Genomic DNA, 20,779 nt, shown 5'->3' with positions numbered 1-20,779 from the left:
GTGGGATTCAGCCAGTTCGCACCAGTTCGGGAGAACCAGTTGTTAACTTTCTGAGCAGTTTAGTGAACTGGTTGTTGGAAGAAATCATTAGGGCAGAGAACCAGTTGTTAAATTATTTGAATCCCATCACTGGTGGTAACCTGCTTCTATTTTTCTTTCTTTCTTTGTTCTTCATGATTGTAGATTGCTGATGGGCTGCTAGGGACCATATATCCAAATGAGTAGAATAAAGTGAGCAACCTGAGAGATATACACTCTCTGAGAACTCTCTATGAATGAGATTCCATTCTGTCCCTCAAGTAAAACTATAGTATGAATAAGGAGAATTACCAACCTCCTGGCTGGTAAACAATTTACCTGCTGCAAATATAGATGATTTCCATTTCCAGACCTACGAATGATAAGAGGGAATGTCTCCAGTACTCATGAATTGTCAAGTCTCACCAAAATTATAGGCAAACTCTTTGCCTTTGGCTCTCAATTAAAAAAAACAAAAAACAAAATACAGGCTCGCCTTTAGTTGTCCTCCCTTTTTAAAGTTTATAATTAGTAGACCCATGACATGTTGCATCATCTTTTCAGATATATTTCCTTATCTTAAACTGAAGACCAGAATAACCATGAGCAGACGAAGAAGTAGTGGGAGTAACTTCTGATTTCCTGCCAGATTCCCCATTGACTTAGCTTGTGGGAAGCTGGAAGGGAGCCTTGGAAATCATGATCAGGTGTCAGTGGCCAACTGTGGTGACTCTGTAGTGGCTGTAATTTTGTGGTTACAACTGGTGGTGCAATTCTTTGAAATTATGATTACACAGGAGTAATGGATCTGAGTAATGGATTTACACATTTTTTACATTAACAGATTTGAGGTACCTTGATTCAAATTGTTTTGTACTCTGATGCACCAATTTTTTGTACTATAATGCTAATTGAAGGTTACAAACAAATAAACAGACAAGAGAGGTTTATTAGTATACAGATGTTCTAATTAAATCTTTGTTATAGAGTTGTTATAGTTGATTTTTGCCTTATTTAAACACTTTTCATACACAAAACATTCCTTAAAAGAGCTATATGTCTGTAGATTCTCAGTCATCCAGGTCATGGTTGTCCCAAAGATGCTTTTTCAAGAAGCAGTTGGACTTTCTGGTTTTTCTCTGAAGATGTTTCGCTTCTCATCCAAGAAGCTTCTTCAGCCCTGATTGGATGGTGTGGAATGGAAGGATTTATACTCCTTAGAAGAGCTATGTTACCTGGTTTTTAATGGTTAAGGATCTTACCATTAATTCTAGTTTCATGTATTTATTATTCTAACAAATGTAATCGAGATATTGGGATATATAGGTGAAGTTCTTCTGTTCTTTAAGAGATCATACTTATTGTTTAAAATATAAGCAACCCTAATATTTTTCCAAATGACAACTCTTTCTCAAAGCATCACAATGTGTAATGCATTCAAATTATGGGGTCAGTTTGTATCTACTTGAATTGAGGACTGCATTCTTTTCAGAGCATGTTCAATTTTCAAGAAAAGCATTACTTAATTTTCTTCCAGTGGAGATTTTGAATTTAGTATTACTCAGTTGTATGTTTTGGTGAACTGTAATCAGGGGTGGGATGCTACTGGTTCAGCCCAGTTTTATATGGTTCGGTGTTTGGCCCACCCGCTTGCCCGGACTCTAGGCTGCCCTTTATTCCCTGCTATTCCTTCCTCAGCTGCTTTGCGCGGCACAGTTGAGGTTGAAAAAGCAGGAAACGAGGATTTTCAAACACTGTGCACCCGCGCATAGCGCTTGTCAGCTGTCCAGGTGTCACAACTGATGATTTATTGCAAACACTACACATGATGCAGTTTGGAGAACTGGCAAATTGCTCCACTGGTTGGCCCTGCCCTTCCCCACCCACTCACTCTTTACCTGGCATGCAAGCCATCCAACTTGCCTAGGTTAGTAAGTTGTAATTTTTCCTTTTTTTCCCCTGACCATCAGCTGTTCCGCTCTGCCATGAGATTTAGATTAACTAGAAAGCGGGAAATCCTTGGATTCCATGTTTTCTAGCTAATCTAAAAGCAGAGCCAAACCTTCCTTAGGACTGAAGCTTTTCAGTGCAGACTCAAGTAGCTGATTGCAGATAGATATATCTCTAAGTGAATCTGTAATTCTGTGAGCAATTCAATCTGCTGTCTGCTTTGCCTGCTTTTGGGTAAAAGTTGCTCTTTTTTATAAAAAAAATCAATATTTACATAAATATTTATAATATTTACATACAAGGCATGCCCAGTCAGCAAGCCATGGCCACCCAGTCACATGGCCACCAAGCCACACCCACAGAACTGGTTATTAAGAAATTTGAATCCCACCCCTGACTGTAATAGCGCTGCATAATGAAAAACCTGTCTTGTTCCTACATGATATTGTTGAAAACATAGGTCCATTCCAACAGTCAAGCTTTATGTTTAAACCAATTTTGTGGTTTAACTTTTGTATTACTCTTTTAAATTAGTCCACTCAGCATGTGTTGTATGTAGGTTGCCATTAAAATAGGTAGCAACTGTTCCCTCACCCAATACCAGATTAAAACATTGTGTCAGACTTTTACCATGCACTGTAACTGTGCATTTCAGTATCTTTTGGTAAAAGAAATAACTTGTTAGCTTCAAATTAATTATTACAAATATTTTATTACTTTTCAAATCATTTTATGACTTCAAAATCTGTACTAGCTTGTTGCTCTCAGTTAAAGTGTGTTAAACTATGTAAAATTTTTCATATTTGTTTTAAAATATTCAGATTAGCTGTAAATGTGCAGAATTTATGAAAATTGACAAAACCTACAATATATTTTTATTTAAGGCTGATTTTCGTTTCTATGTATAGATTTACTAATTTATTGAGAAGAATCAGGTAATACAGTTCAGTGTTTAGAGAAAGAGTAGTAATCTGTGGTTTCCAGATGTCATGAAACTTCGATTCCTGTCACTGCAAACAACAGTGATCAGTGATTATGGCAACTGTAGTCCAGTAATATGTGAAAGACAAGCAACTTCCCATCTTTCTTAAGGTATAACTGATTAGAGTTGTTTCACTTTTCACTCACAGATATTTATCATTTTAAAAACATCCATTGTTGCTAGAAATTAAGAATTTCTAAATTTGCATCCTTTTATCAACTAAGTGAGTTTGACATATACTGTATGTCAAAGTTATATGAAAGACTATACTGAAAAAAGTGCAATTATTATTTTGATTATTATCAGCTTTTGTTTTCATTAGTTTTCCCAATCAGGAGTGCTCCAGATTTCAGTTTCCATCATTCTCATCAGCAATAGTGGTACAGCCACAAATCTGAATAATGTTAGGTAGGAGATGAGTGGTGTTTAAGGTATTTTTATAGCAGTCTTTTCCACTGCGTTCTCTTTTTAGAAGTTAAATCTATGCCATGATAGACTATAGGAGTCTATCAAAATGCATTTAGCAGTGCAAATGTTTCCTAAGCATACATTTTTCAGTTTCTATTAATCCTCTTCCTTTTTAATGTTATTATGTTAATACAAATTATATTTCTTCCATACTTGATTATTTGTGAGTCATGTGTGGTCTCAATATAGACCAGTTCCTCCCTAACACATCTTTTGTAAGTTTCTATTTGAACAGTATTTAGTTGATTTTAAGCCCTTTCAGGCATTTAATTCATGCAAAGGCTACAGCAGCACCCTCCAACTTTTTGGGCATCAGGGACTGGTTCTGTGGAGAAAGGTTTTTCCATGGACCAGAGGGGGGCGTGGTTTTGTGTGCTGTCTGCATTCCGCAAACGGAGCTTCACTTGTTTGTTGGCCCAATTTCTGGCATGCCATGGACTGGTGTCAGTCCACAGACCGACACCTGGGGGGGACTCCTGGGCTACAAGACCAACCAAATGTGATGGGCATGGTAACTTCATATAAAATCTTTTAGAGGACAAGTGTGTTGTTGAGTTGCATTTGTTGATCTTATTGTTTAACATTGTAAAGCTAGAGACAAGTTTTACAAATTCTCTTTGGGCTCAACAATTGAAGAATGCCCCCTAAATAATGGCTGGTCACGTTCTCTAGCTAATATGTAGAAGTTGAACACTTTGCATGTTTGGGTTCCTTCACATCAATAAAAAAATGTCCATGTAGTGTCCATGACGGAAGTATAAAAGTAGTTGCCCTTGTCTTTTTCTGAGATTTATTCCAATGTCTCAATATACACTATGGTCATAGGATTTCTCAGGAGGGGGGGGGTGTCCTTTTTTAAGTATTAGATGAGACTGACTCTTATTTTCTGAGCTAGATAAGGTTCCTTATGTACTGCTCATGCATTGCTGAAACTCTTTTTCCTTTAAAGATCCAAAATAGACCATTGCTACTTCAAATCTCAGTCATCTATTTACACGTATATGTAGCATATCCTTAATGTCCATGTGTGTCACAGTAACAGTAACTGCAACTTGTCCATATGAATGAATATTCATAAATCAAGTACCATGTGGAAATCTTTACATATCAGTTCAACCATGAAGCTGTTCATTGAAGTTGGTTCAAATATCCAACTGCTAGTTATCCTTTTAAAACAGCTTAGTGTTCACTTTCTGATGCTTTAATTCTATCTTCATTTAATTGGCAGTAAAACTTCCATTGAACTCATATGGATTTGTTTCTGTGAATATTTTAATCCAGACATGAAATATGTATCTGCAGTTTTGGAAATGAAAGCCCAGAAATTTTGTTCAATGATAAATCTGAATAATTAGGGTTTTTTATGAATTTACTTTGATCATATGATCCTTAGTTTATTGTGTATGAAACAAAAATCTAAATGTTTAAAATTGAGAAAGGTTGCCAAGATAAAATTATGTTTAATGTGCAAAAGAAAGAGATGTTTGAAGATGGCTTTAGGGGCAGATAATTTAAAGATTCATATTTTAACTCATGTATTTGATTGACATGTAAAAAATTCATATTTCAAAGTTCTGAATATGAAAGCTCTGAAATAAAACTACATTTTTAGAAGAGACAATGTAGTATATTAAATTGCTAATTGAAGAAAAAGGATATTTGAGGAAAGATATTTTTAAAATCTTCATTTAATGCCCAATAAAATGCAATACAAAAATGCATTATCTTAAAGGATCACACACTGAGGTAGGATGCATAGTTTTTATTATTCAACTGTAACTGAACACAACATGCCAACTAAAATCGAACAGTCTCTGGTCAGACTAGATATTTTTATTGTATTAGCTTCTTGAGAATAAAAATGTGTTTCGGAAATGTTTTCTTTTAAATGACTAAAATTACTTCTATTGTGAAAAATGGAGAGAAGCTGAGTTAGAGGGAGAAAGGGGGAAGAAGCTTAACCAGAAGGTGCTTAATTTGGCAGACCTCAGTAATGCTGTATTACAGGCAAAGGCACATTTTAAAGCTTTCTTCACATGCACTTCCTGGGGAAAAAAATTAAAGTAGTGGAGATAGATTGTTATCTAAATGGATTGTTACAAGTTGGAGCTTGGAATGCAGGCTTATGCACTGTTCCTTAGCACAGTAAATTCCAGTGCTTTGTCCAAATTTTTCTAAATAGCTTTAATTTATCACACATAATCCACTTGAAGGAGACATTTTAAATGTTCTAAATGGGCAGTCAGTGAGCAAGGCTTATTGGAGTTTAATATTTGTTTAAAAAATGAATGAGATAAATGTGAGCACTTTTTTTAAAAAACAGCAGATTGGCATGATGTGGTGACAGTTGGATGATGTTTGTGGTTTGGAACAATCACTGGGAAAGAAAGGTTTTAAGGTGCTATCTGTATGGTGTGCATTTTTCTTTGCTGACCTTCACCTTTTGCTGTCTTGTTCTTTTTAAGAAATATACATTAGGGAATAAAGCTACCCTTGGAATACTATTTTTCTGTTCAAATATTGGTACAATAGCATGCCTAATGCTACTCCAAAAATTTACCCTGTATTGAATCCAACCATTATCATTAAACTGAATGGAGAAGTGTTTTCAATTTTCTTTGAAATAAAACTAATACAGTAAATGAATTTTCATTGATAAGGGGTGGTGGAGTGCTGATAATTTCTTTAATTAAGCAATGGCCAATGTGAATATCCTACCTTTGTGTCTATGGTAACTTCTCCAGAAGTCAGCACTCTCTTTTACTTTATACATTTCACTTAATTTCAGGGAAGAAAACTTGGGGGAATTCCTCTGTGGGAATTTTTAGATCAGGAAGTATAGATAACTGGGGAAGGCCACAGAGTGGTGGAGGAATGTGTAACAGAACACACACACACACACACACACACACACACACACACACACACAGATTTTCTATTATCTTGCAGGAAAAAAGTCAAAAATAGAACATGACAAAACAGAAACCTCTTTCTCAGGAAGAAAGAGACTTTGGGAAAATGATTTCAGCACAATGTGAATTCTAACTTTTTCCACAGCAGTTCATTTAGAATCAGGTGTAGTATATATTTTGTGTGTGAGTGTCAGTACACAATTTGCATAATGTGATATAATACAAATGCAACACAGAGACAATACTGCATTATTATTTTTTTACTTTATTTTCTCTTTGACTACCACTGCAGGATTCTTTATGCATAGGGCCTTTTACTTAATCTGATCTTTGTTCTTCATATCTTTATGGTAATATCAGAAATGATTACAGACCAGTGGGGGTACCTAGAAGTTTAATATCTCCCTATGTTACCCTATTTCATATGATATAAAGAAATTTTATCCTACCATTTGATTTTTACTTGTTTGTTCTATCACAATTTTAAAACCATTGAGAATTTGGAATTTTGTTATTGTTGAAATGTGTGAAATGGAGATAAACTCTTAAACTGTGAATTTGGGCCACCAGGGGTCTCTTTGAATTGTGTGTTTTCCTTAGTCTAAATTTTGAGCCTAATCACATATGATGTCTGTTCTAAAAAATAATAATGCTAACATTAGTTCAAAATGTGGATTTTCTTAAAACTGAATATTCTAAACACGTAGTAGTAAACATTTCAATTTTACTCATGGGAATTTAAAAAAAACAAGATTCTTTTGTGTCCACAGTTTCAGGGCATATAGAAAACTCTCAAAAGATTTGTTGATGCTTCTGCTTATTTTGTCAACTTATCGTAGCTGGCAATTATTTGGGAAATCTTAGATTGGAAGGGATCTCAGAGGTCTTTGTTACTTTCAAACCATTTTTCTCTCTTATCAAGGTGATTTGGAACACTACTTCTCTCTTGTAGAGTTTTAGCAATCCCACAGAATAAATGTTTAAGTCTGTCAATATACATGTATACTCTGAGTCCCTCTCTCTCCTTATCTAGGAAGCTATTTATAATAACATTGAAGAACACTGGGCTCAGGACAAAGCTCTGATATATTTCCCTCTGTGTAAAGATTAAAGAACCATGTGCTGCTTCTTCAATACTATGAATTCATCTCATAATTGGACTCCCCTGTCCCGAACTATTCCACTTCATCAAGAAGGAGTCTTATGATCAGCTATACCAGATGCTTAACGAAATATTACATATACATTCCCTTATTTACTAAACTAGTCACTTGTCAAAAAAAAAAGTAGTAAGGTTTGTCTAGGACAAACAATTTTTTAATAAACCTATGCTAGCTTCTACTAATAACTTCTAAATTATTACAATCAGTGGTTCTGAGATCACACCCACTGATCCCTTTAGTACCTTCAAATATAATCTGTCTGATTCCTAGTGACTTGAATTCACGCAAAACAACTAGGTATTTTCATTTCACTTCCTTGACTATTTGAATCTGCATTTTTCTTCTGCTCTCATATGGTATAGTTCCTGACATTTTTTTTTCTTTTGTAAAAAGTAGATGCAAAATAGGAATTTAACATTTGAGCCTTCTTCCTGTTGTCTTTGCCCATCATGCCATCTTCTCCAACCAATGGACATTTTCCTTGACTTTTGTTCCTCACATACCCAAAGAATCTTTTTTGGGGGGTATGTAAGAAACAAGAGAAAAGTCAAAGAACTTTTTTTTGTTATTTTTGGCATTCATTGCGAGCCTGAGCTCATTCAATGTAATGTTGCTGAAGAATGGAATTCTAGGATTTCTTTCCTATATATTCTCTGTGTGTAACTTTCTTGGGAGGGAGGGGAAGTAAAAAGGGACAATCAAGAGAACCAAAGGGGACCTTTTAGGAAGAGAAAGGGTAGAGATTTGACCTGAACGAGAGGAACCCCTGCTGACATGGCCAGTCTGAGTCACTGAATGGCCTGAATACAATAAATGCTTCTTTATCCTGTCTTGAAAGAAACAAGATAGCACAGCCTAAATGCTGGGGTATGCTTAAATAGGCAACTCGGAGTTGTTTGAGGTAAGTGCGTTTGAAATCTGAGCCTCGGGACAATCTGTGAGTTGTCACAGGTCATCTGCCCTGCTCTGCGGGTTAGGCCCCAAATTTGTGAGGAATTGTATGTGGGCAGATTGTTGTACAAATATCTTGGTTAGTTGTCCCCTTTCACAAAACCACAACCTGAAAAGTATTTTAAAAATAATACTTAAATATTATTTGAAAGATCAAAAGGCCACACTAAAAGGGTTAAAAAGTTTAACATATGTTGCATTATTTCGAGATCTGAGAAAGTGCACTGTAGAGCCATAGCTGTCATTTTAGTTGTTGTAAGATTTGTGGTGTATGTGTTTTATATTGTTTTGTTTTGATTAAATAGTGTCTTCTACTTGCTATGTTGAGTTCTTAGGCTTCTAGCAATTTCGCAGGCAATGAGTCTGCTTCACTGATCTCAAATCCTTTTAGACTAATTTGTGAAAAAGGAGAAAAAGAACTAGCTCTTTTTGTCATCCACTCATTGTTCAAAAGCAGGGGTCCAGGTATTTTGCAAGCAAAATTTATTTACAAGCAAGGCTTATCAAGGTACTTTTTAAGGGCTAAATTACTCTGATAACGTCATTAGTGTTGAAAGAAGAAAGGAAATGGATTTCCCTTTTTCCCTTCCCAAAATATGCTCTTCCAAGAGCCTATTGTGCAGGCCAACTCATCAATGGCCATGAGAAAGATGCCAGTGACAACCAGACTTTTGCATTAGAAACTTGCATATATGTGCAACACAAATTCAAGCAATGCCCTTATATAGCCAAGGGGCATTTTTAAAAGCCTCTGGCCCCTCAGTCACTGGACTACTAGTTAATTGCCACATGGACATTGTGGCACATGGACAGATAATATGACATTTTCAGTTTCTCTTACTAACAAACGCCACAGCGTTGCTTGCACTAGTTGCTAAGAAGCTGTCAGAAACCATTAGGAGTTGGCTGAAGTTGCCCTATGGCATTTCCTCATGGCATCAGCAAAACGAGTATAAATCACCCAGTGGAATCTACTGCTATACTAATGAGGCTGTAAGCTTGTTTATGGACTAGCATCATTTTTATGATTATTTCCACCTTTTCAGCTTGCCTTCATTGGCAGTGGGAGAAGTCAACTTCAAGCATGAAGTCACTGCTGACATTTCACAAACCTGGTTCATAGTTGCTACCATGTGGTTAGTTAGCCAGTTTTCGAGTCCTTTTTTTGTTGTTTTTAAAAAAGTAGGGTAGAGAAAGCAGAAGAGGAAAAGTATTCTCAAGAGACCTTATAGAGGTGACAGTATTGAATTGCAGAGTGAATGGACATGCTGTTTAGACTTTTAGCTGAGATTTTTCTTTTACAAAGAATCAAGTTTCCAAATCCTTCCCCCCCTCCTCCAGAAACAATTGCATTAAAATCTATAGAAGTAATTTCTTCTAAAGGACCTTGGTTTCATTAATTTGCTTTCCCCCCCTCTTATCCTTTTATCTTCTGTTGGACTGGGCTGGAGTTTATTGTTTTAAGCTTCTCTGAGCGTGCACAAGTATTTTACATGGGATTGAAAGCATTTGCTTCCAATGAAAATCTTGTCTTAGATTACAACCCAGCAGTGTAATTTCCCTCCCAGATGGGAGTAAAGTAGCTGTATTTGCCTAAAAACAGTAGGAAGAACAAACTGTGCATTAAGCCAAGGCTGTTTTTGGCTTGAGCTAATGATGTAACAGAAATCTTTTATTTGGGATAGGTCACTGCCTGGGACTGACGGGAGGTGATCTGGGTCTTGCTTGAAAGGTTTTTCCATTGTATCTCCATAAGCCTCCCCTTTCAAAAAGGGGTGGTGATGGTGGTTTCTGTCCCTAATGTTTCTGCTTTCATACAGCAGAAATAAACAGGAAAGGTTCTGAGAGAGTGTTCTTCATGGAATGCAGAAAGCCTTCCCCTCCTAATGGTGTCTATAATTCAGGTGCCCCGAAGGCATGCTTTCAGGAATTCTTTGGCCTGAGGTAATGCTAAGCTAAGGCTGCTTTGAGGCCTTGATTATCTATTGATGCACAAAGCTGGGGGGAAAAATCTCCATTGAATTATAGTAGATATTTCCATAAATTATCAATGAATTCTCTTCTATCCAGGCACAAGGCATGGCTTGCTAAAATAATTTGAAGCCAGGGTGGGGGTGGGCGGGGTGGATGGGTGGTAAGGGAGCTGAAAGTATATTTAAAAAAAGAACAAGCAATAGGATGTCATCACGTTAGAAGCCCTTTTACTTTTAACCATTGACCGCCTGATACATTTCTCCTTCCTTGCCTCTTTTTAATTGCCCATCAGACTAGAGGATGTGGATTAGTACAGGGAAATTTTAAATGCCCGTTGTTTGCTTATGTTTATTTTATGAATCATTACTTTATATGGGGAATTGCTTTCCTGAATAAAACCTTTCAAAGACTTTTATCTGCCTAAGACATCTAAAGTATTACTATGAGGGTTCCTTTTTAGAAATATGAAGGCCTCAGTTGAACTTTCATGAAGCAAAGAGCCTTCTATGAAGGTAGTCACACTCATTTTTTAAAGAATAAATTCTTACAAGATTGCATGCTCAATCATTATTTTGAATAATTAAAATGCCTATTTAAAACAAAGGCTTTTTAAGTATTTCTTTTTTTAATAGTAATTGCCTAAATTAGATCAAAACACAAATGCTTATAAAGATTGTGACAGTTGAGAACTCTTAATTTGACACCTTGTCCGTATGAAAAAGATGAAATTGAAATATAAGTAATTATTCTAAGCTATCCTGACAAATGCTTTTCAGATTTTAAACTGCTGTGTTTTTTGCAGTATGAAAAAATAAGCTAAAAGCACAGCATAAATAACTGGTTTCTATAAATTTAACTTTGAGTTTCACTAATAAAATTCAGAAAGGCAGGCATTTGATGGGTTGTAGATGGTGTAACAATAATAAGAGTTCAATGAATCGTTTTATTTCTGCGCTACCCTGGGTTTGCATGTGTCCATTCACAAATTGTTTGACTCTATTTTTGTTTTTATATGATAATTTGAAAAAAGGATTACAAAAGTTTTATTTAAATATGTGTGGCTATTTTTTAACTCCCCAAATAAATATTTATATATGGTTTTATCTTAAGTGTACCTTCCTAAGGATTTTTTTCCTAAAAAGTACATACATTTTAACACAATTTGAACCTGTTTTATGAGAAACAGAATGCATAACAGCATGTGAACAAATAGAAAAGTCCAAAATATAATTATATTCTAATCTTAATGTGAGAAGATGATATTATGTAACTTCTCATCAGAATTTGAAAACATTTAATTTGTAATAGTGATTCACCTTATTTAAAGCTCCCAGACGTGGTTCCAAATAATGTCTTCCATATTTACAAATAGCTTTAGTTGTAAGTGCTTGGCATTGTTTAAAAAGTCTATAAAATTCAATCTGGTTTGGATATATGGTGTATATAGCTCAGTAAGAGAGCACATTATTGGCATTCAGAAAACCTCAGCTTTAATGGTTAGAATCTTAAAGTGGGACTTGAAGGAACATCCTTAGCGCTGCAACCAGAAAATAGATGATATTGTGCTGCAGTTGTGATTTAGAATTCACAACAGCAAAAAAAAATTGTGATAGGTTTAAAATTATTTCATGAAATAGTGTGAGTTTTCATTAGGTTTATGATTATTCGTGTGTGTGTTTAGTACACATGTTGGGTGTGTATTTACCTACCCAATTAATTTTTAGTCATAAAATCTCAAGATAACTAAAGTGAGACATTTGTTCACTATGTTTACAGGTGACGGCTTGGACAACAGTGTAGCTTCTCCCAGCACAGGTGATGATGATGATCCAGATAAGGACAAAAAGCGACATAAAAAGCGCGGCATCTTTCCCAAAGTAGCCACAAATATCATGAGGGCATGGCTGTTCCAGCATCTAACAGTAAGTGAAATCGAGATCATGTATAAAATGACACCTGGGTAGAAAACGTTATAGTAGAAAATGCATATAATACATAATCAAATACTAGTCTTTGAGATATTTTGTTTATCTTATGCAAGTATTCTGCTTTGTTTCTTATTTTGCATACAGTATATTCTTTTGTCATTTTTTCCCTCTTCAGCCTCTTGTTTAAGACAAAAACAACAATCTGGCTAATGTTAATTTATGCTGTTCAGTGTCTAGTAAATCTAAACAAAGAGACTTAATATTTGTTTTCTTTCTGGACATCTAAATAATGTAAAACAAAGATTTCTATTGCACTTTTTTTCTCTCTCCATTTAATCAGTGAGAGAAGGAGCATCCACTGTCTAGCTTGCAAGATCTGGGTATTTATTTGCCAGTCCTCAATCCTTGCAACTGAGCAGAATCAAGTAATGGACCTTAAATCTGGGCCCTCTAGATTGTGAAAATGATTCAGATAAAGAACATCAGGCCACATATGCGCAGCATCTCTCCTCTATTTCTTTAGTCAGCTTGACATGATTCTGAATTAAAAAAAAAAAGTCATATTCCTTTTAACAAGAAGGTTTCTTAAAGCAGGACTGCTTTTTCCTCCATTTTCAAAGTGTGCCACATTCTATTTAAAACTCTATGTATCCCAGAGAGTCTCCATCAAAGCTTGGATGTCTTTCTAAACCAAGATTTCTGAATATTTCTTTCCTACACATTTGAATGGGAACAGGGCAGGTCTTGGCCTGTAGGTTGGGAGAGAGGCAAGGTCAAACATCCATCTTTTAGCTCTCTCCACTGCTTGAATAAAGATGTTCTTCTGAAGTTTCAGAAACCAGGTGGAATGGGATATATGTGTATGGGGAACAATTTTATCTTGTCAGATGTATAAGCATCTGATGCGAGACCCTTTGGTTAAGGAAATTCTCTCTTGTCACTGAAGCATTTGGTCATAATTCAGTCAGTCTGGAGACATTCTCATGATCCAGATATTTGTGTATTTAGCAGAATTTTTTTGTCTTCCCTGTACTTCAGCTGGTTCCCGCCTGTTCACCCCAGCTGCCTCCTCTAATTCATCACCAAAAAGAGCTTTCTGTGTAGTAACAGGGAATGGGAAGTGGTAGTGCTGTATGAAACCTTGAGTGTCAATTTAAGCTATTTGATGGAGAATTCAGGACTATGCTGTTGTATTTATAATCCTGGGCATGGTTTGCATGTAAATATATGTGAAAGTGAATTTTAGTTGCTGCAACTATAAACAATTAGCCAATTCAAAAATGTTACATGTATTTTAAATGAGGTATTTGAATGTGGTGCATTATACCACACATTCATTATAAGCAGCTGACTAACATTCTTCCTCATTATTCCATTCCTTAATTTGAATCTGGTAAATGAGTCAATGTGTTTATTGTTATTGTGAGTGTGTCATCTTTCTGCATTTACATATAACTTTTATTCAACTAATTAAATAGAAAGAATGTCTAAAACAATATGATTTTTCAGATTCTTGGAGGCCCATTAATAGTTTCTAGAAATTTATGAAATCTTGATTTAAGACTTTATTATTATTTATGTTTTAAAAAGAGATTTTTAGTACTCATGATTGCATTTGAGAAACACCCTCAATATTGTAATGTAAACTTAATGTTAAAAGAGAAGATTGAAGTTGAACATCCATTTTTTAAAATCCAGAAATAGATAGCCTATGCCGAGTACAACACAGGACCAAAATATTAGTGGCTAATAGTGGAACTTGTAACCTTCTTGTAACCTTCACACCCACTGGGCACAGTTTATATAGGAAAGGAATCAAGCATCTCAAAGGCCATAACATATATAGCTGAGTGCATAAAGACATGGATTTGTCAGCACTAATTGAGAGCTAAAGGGATATTTCCTCTCTTGGGTATTATAAAGTAGACTTCACACAGACTCTGCTAGGACATCACTTGCCCTGTGTGAGACCACCATGCACACGACTGCTGGCAATATAGTTACATGGAATATAAAGTGGACCTGAACATGCTGAATTGCTGTGCCTGGAGAGAATGGTCACAGTGTATGGAGGCTGAAACATCCATTTCACAAATGAGTAAGGCTAAACAATCATATCTAGAATTGATCCAAACAAATTCAAATTTTATATGTAGTACAAGGATTAGTTAGTTAGAGACTGTTCTTCCTATCTTTTTTCTTACAAATTCAGGCCAATAGTTTTCCCCTTTACTTTCTTTTCTTCTTAGTACTGTCAGAGAAAATGCAAAAAGGTTACAAAATTATTGTTTCTAATACATAAGCTTGTAGTTGAACAGATTTGAATGGTATGAAAATGTGTAGAAGCAATTTTGCATTATCTCTTCACATTTTAAAAATATGCCAAACTATTAACTTTTGAAAGATTTGCATTTACTAAATAAATGAAGACCTAGATTGGAGAAGGATTTTTTAATGAAAAAGGCAAGATAATGGTTTTGAAGTGAATCCGCTGTTCTGTTCAGACCATTTTGGATTTTTGGGCTTTATGTGAATAGGCCTTTGGTTTTCCTTACACTGGTAAGGAAAATCTTGGATATTGAGTTAAGGAAGGGAAACCCAAGTTTTTGTGTTAAAGCCTGAAAGGTTAATGTCTTAAGATAAATATAATTAATGTAATTGCTGCAATTGACATGATATTTATACATATAGTCATTGTTATACATGTTATGTGTTTCATTATAGGATGAACTTTTATAGACTATGTTGTCAATTACTTGGTATATATTTCATAAGATGAAGAATCTGTACTGGTGCAAAATGAACACATCCTGTTTTTTTATTTTTTGTTTTAAAAAGAACCCTTTTCTTTTAAAAGAAATAACTGTCATATGAGAAGCTAATCCTCATTAGCTAAAACTTTATAAATGGGCGTATTGGATGTCGCCTTGAATTCTTGGAAATATCTCACAAATGAAAATTTCCATTTTTGATTGTTAAAAATAATAATGCTCAGTTTTGTCCAGATTTAATTTATATTATTATTTGCATGGGTATATTGTAAGTATGAAATAAAAAGCTTAGAGTACATATAGTAAGTAATTTGTAAATTAAAACGGTATGGAAGAGCTGGGAATAATTAACACTGAAATACTCTGCATCCTGATTGAGCACTAACATTTCTTAATTTTACCGTTATCTCAAAGGACTGCTCATAAAATTAAAAATATTAATATCCATTAGAATACTAATACCCATTATAATACTAATACCCCAGTAACATAGTAATTACCATGTCAGCCATATTAATGATTGGTCAATGGAATTATTAACATAAAAGTAGGAAACTTTTATAAGTTTTTATAAAATTAATCCATAATGCTTGAGACCAACTTTTAGACTGTGATTTATACAAACATGCAAACAAAAACTTAAAAAGTACAAAGGAAATGTTGGCAGTTTTATTTCATATAGTATGCAACTAATTTTTGAAGTCATTTCTGGCATTGCCATTTCAGACACCTTATACAACATCAAACACACACATTGTAGGTTGATGATGTTTGTACAGTATCTTGTTCCTTCTACAACTCTCTCCCTCTTTCTTAATCTCATATGCACACAGCATACCTGGCCATAGCTCAGGAGTATAAAATATATGCTGCATATAGACAGTCCCCCATTCTACGTCAAAGAAAACTGAATAAGAGATTGCTGCCTTAGGGCATATACTATTGTCCTTCAGAGCTGGTAATACTTGGCTAGATCGACTAATTATCTAGCCTGTGTGTTTTAATATAATGTTTTCTACTTTGTGTTAATACATAAAAAATCTAAGAGTTAATCATTAAATACAAATGCATTTATTTTGGCTATTCCATTTCATTTTTGTTGGGTTTTTAAAATTATGTTTGTTCTGCCCATTGAAATAAGTGTACTGCCTTTTCTTTAAAAACTAGATTACATCCTTAATGTATGGTATATTGCTGCTGAAATAAACTGCTGAAATAGATACAAGTGGAATTCAGATAATAAACAATGTTAAATGAATTTATTGAGTTAAAACTGTTAAGTTCTCTTGCCATGGATTTAAAGATTTTGAAGAAATCTGCCTCATTTGAGTTTTATTTAATACCGAAGAGTCACCACTGAATTGAACAAATGTACAGGCTGCCATTCTTTAAACATTACTTTCATAAAGTCACATTTATTAGCTTGGTCACTTACTTAGGTTTATATGCCTCCCCATTACTGAAGACTGTATATCTTACAATATCCTGACACAAGGATTTTTTTAAAAAAACTTTCTTCATTTGAATCCAAGAAAGTATTTGTGGGTCAATTATTTTGCAAAAAATAAGGTTACAGTTAATAATCAAATTTTTAATCCTAAAAAAGTTCTCTGTCTTTCATTCCTTTAATTAGGCATATCAAGCATGGGTGACGAAGAAATAGAAAATGTGAGAAAAGGGGAGAAATTAGGAACCAAAACTTGTTTCCAACTTTCTATAGAGATTTGGATAGTAAGAATTATTTTTCTAAATATTGAGGAGGAATTGCATTGCCTAATTGAATGAAGGTAGCCAGTTTTGTCTGATGGACTAGAAGCAGAAAAATCAGAAGAAGCAGGGAAGTTCTAGTCCTGCTTTAGACACAAAAGCAATTAGATGACCTTGGGGGCCAGTCACTTCCTTGTAGTATTAGAAAGTAGGCAATGACAGATCACAGCCAGAAATGCTAGTTGAAAATTACATAAGTTAATCCATGTTGTTGTCAGGAGTCAGTGGGAAGAGAAAAGAAAAGAAAACCCACAAGAGTCTTGGCTATTGGACAACTTTTATTTTCCAAATAATTCCATCATGAATGAACAGTTTTAACTAGAAAGTGGAAAAATATTTTTTTCAGATTTGGTATCTAAACCTCCATTGCACCTTTCCTTGTATTCTTGGTTTGTTTGGTGCTATATATAGAAATATATATTTTTCTGCCATGAATAAAGTCAAATAATTGATAAGAGATCTATAATTATTTCAAACTGAAACAATAATTAGAGGTAGGCATTGATTATTATGGCTGTTTTGCTAGCAATAACACAGATAGTTTTATCTTTGAGAAGACAGGTTCTTATTTATTTAAAAGGCACCAATCCCTTGTACATATTCCTGATTATTTAAATCCACCTGGGGATTTAAAGAAGTCCAGTAGTTTTGTGCAATTTTTTTTGCTTCAGTATTGCTTATTGAGAATGGTTTATCAGGATTGGCTCCAGATCTTGCTACTATGAAATTTATTCAATTAATATTGTAAATAAGATTTATGCTATGCTAGAATTTTGAAAAAAAACCATTATCTGCAAATAGATTTGTTGTCTGTATTCTTTATTGGTATTGTATTCTGTTTGTCTTGTAATACCTAATGGAGCAACAATTGTTATATTGTACCACTAAAGGTGAATATTTGCAGCTCAGGGTTCAAATGAGGGGTTTCTTGGTGTTCTCCAAGCTTGGCTGTTCTTTTGCAGACGTTTCATTACCCAAACTAGGTAAAATCATCAGTGCTAGTCTAGCATTTTCTATTAGCATTGACAATGTTACTAGTTTGAATAATGAAATGTCTTCAAGAAAACAACCAAACTCAGAGGGTACCAAAGACGTCTCATTGTTATGTTGACCAGGATAAATTCTCACATGCTAACAATACTTAATCTATGTTTTGGGGTTTTTTTGAGTGGAATATTGTTGATTTCTTGCAGTAAAAAATTGCAAAATTCAAGCTATCCCTTAGACAGCAGTGCTTGAATTTTCAGGAGGTAAAGTAAGGCAATCTTCTCTTTGGCTCCTCTTTTTCAGCACCTTGGAGAAAAATGAGAGAAGATGGTGGATTATAAAGTAGAAAGGGGGCCTAGTAAATTCCTGTAAATTCAAGCACTCTTCAACAGTCAGAATTGAAAGCAATAGCAGGTTGGGATTTTGGTGAGTTTTTCTTAAGTATCATAATGCCAGGACCAAGATTTGTAATGCTGTATCATCCTATATGTAAAAGATAGGATGTTTTATAGGCCTAAAAGCAATATAGCAACATAATGCCAACATTTCCAAAACTCTCTTTCTTTCTGTGCATGTGCATGTATGTGTGCGCATAAGTAGAGAATTATATAAGGAGTATTGTAAACTGAAAACTTCTATGGACCTTTTGATTTCTCAAATATTATATCTGAAGGACTGTAGATTGCTATTTAGGATTGTATATTACTAGTATTAAAAGCTATTTATTCTTCACTTTGGTTCTTTATTTTTTATATTCTTAGTTTGGTCAATCCCATTTTTACCATTATAAGTACTATTTTGTTTTACTTTATTTATATATATCAGCTGTTGGTGTTCCATCTTTCTAGGTAATAGAGGAAATTTACAAAAAGCTGAACAAATAGGGATATGTTTTGTGTATTATTTCCATTTGCTATAAACATTTATATTCTACCCCATGACAGCAGAATTTTCAAAACAAAAGCAATAGAACCAAAAAAATACAAACAAAATTTAGACTCTGACTTGCTTGTGATATTGTTTGTTTTATATATATATTATATATATATATATATATATATATATATATATATACACATACATACATACATACACACACACACACACACACACACACATATACATACACATACACACATACATACATACATACATACATACATACATACATATATATATATATAGTTTAAACCATAACATACTGTAGCCATTGTAGAAAAATGAATTGCCAGCCTGGTTTAAAACCTCATCTATCTTGCCCTCTAAATGCCCTCCAAATAGGGAGTTCCAAAGAGATTATACTGTTGCTGAAATAGCTTTGTCCCCCAGCCCCCCACCATCTCCCCCACTCCGCCGCTCAGCTTTTTCTGAGGATCTTTGTATACATGGAGCCTGATAAAGGCAAAAGTGTCCCCTTAGTTAACCAGCTATTTAGGCTTAAGAAAAATACATTGAATCGTAGCCTGAAATGAATTGATGACTTCTGGTGCTTTATTAAAAACCTGAAGAATTTTTCGTCCTGTGTTATGTAATTAAGAAGATAGGCAAATTGTGTATTAATTGAATAATTCAGACTGTATCTTCAAAGAATACTTCATAGTACAGCTGGAATTTGCCAAAGCACTATCTAAGGAATGTGGTATATACTGTGGTGACCTGAGACAAGATGATATAATATCTCATGCATATTAACAGTTACTGCTAATTTATAGAGCAGTTTATTTACGGAAAGGAAAACCACGACTTTACGATAATTCTGTCAAAGAGGAAGAACAGAGAAAAAGAGAAAGGAACAGATATGGTCAAAATATACTGCCATGCCTGTTAGAATCTCTGCAAAAAAAAGAACAGATCCCAAAGAAAAAAAGTTATTTGAATTGATGTCAAGTGTAATTGCTTATAAAATAAGGTTTCTCATTAATAAATTAATTGATTGTCATCTGCATATATCCACCATACTCTCACACGAAAACAAAAACATGTATCTATTCCTAGCTTTGCTATTAACAGAAATGAGACAAGAAAGTGAAGACACAGGAAGAGGAAAAAGTGGGAAGGGAAGTGAGGGAAACAAAGATTGATACAGAGGATGCAAAGAGAAAGGGGAACTGGAGTAGAAGAAAGGAAATCAAAGAGAGAGAAGAAACACTTTAGGTATTACAAAAAGGATTAAAATTCAGCAAATAAGCATCCATCCAAGTAATGGTTAATTCTGGGGAATTCACATTTTTTAGCAAAGTCTGCAGCCAATTTCATTCCTGCCCATTCACTAGTTTCCAAAGGCATTTTTTTCTCACTTTAAGATGAGCTCCTCCCCACAATTCACAGGCAATTAGTGGGGGGAGGGACTACAGCTGAATAATCCATGGTAAGAGGTAGATAGTTAAGTAGGTAGATCAGTAGCTTCTAAAAAAAACTACATTGAGTAATACTGTTAAATATAATAGACTTACGGTGTCTGACGATTCTGTGCAGTCTTGAGCTACATATTAGGTTTTTAAATGACTTCATAAGAAATCATACTGAAGCAAAAAGTACCAACAAAAACGCAAAAGGAAATGTAACTGTCTGCACTAGAATACTTTGCAATTAAATCTGTTTCAGATTATAATTGAAATTTGCAACAAGCCAAAATACAAAACTACTTTGTTGTCTTGGTCTCAGTGGGACCACATAGGCTGGATTTTATGAATTGTAATTGGAAACATGTGATTGGTTCCAAAAGTTTCTTTACCCACAAAAGGAATCCTATGAATCCAACTCAATATTTCATAAATCACAATCCAGATGCCATATATACTAGCCTTGCATTGAGGCCACTCAAGCATGCAAACTAACCTTGCCTGTCTTCACTAAAAAAATTTTTTTCCATAAATAGCAATAGCAACTTATCTACCACCTCATATCC

General features: G+C 34.5%; 1 protein-coding gene across 14 annotated transcripts in view; it reads left to right on the top strand.

Moving 5' to 3' along the window:
- MEIS1 (Meis homeobox 1) overlaps nucleotides 1-20,779 on the top strand; it is a 161,309-nt gene that overhangs the window by 70,777 nt on the left and 69,753 nt on the right. For all 14 annotated transcript variants that reach the window (XM_087919295.1, XM_087919302.1, XM_087919294.1 and 11 more), the window contains one exon: nucleotides 12,195-12,340. In XM_087919295.1, the coding sequence (XP_087775421.1) occupies nucleotides 12,195-12,340 (146 nt within the window). The remainder of the gene's footprint in view (nucleotides 1-12,194; nucleotides 12,341-20,779) is intronic.

This window comes from Pseudonaja textilis, chromosome 1 (genome assembly GCF_049901715.1).
Source record: "Pseudonaja textilis isolate UNSWEBS1 chromosome 1, rPseTex1.2, whole genome shotgun sequence".
In the NCBI taxonomy this organism is placed as follows: domain Eukaryota; kingdom Metazoa; phylum Chordata; class Lepidosauria; order Squamata; family Elapidae; genus Pseudonaja; species Pseudonaja textilis.
The sequence above is the reverse complement of the archived record's forward strand: the minus strand, read 5'-3'. Positions and strand labels throughout refer to the sequence as shown.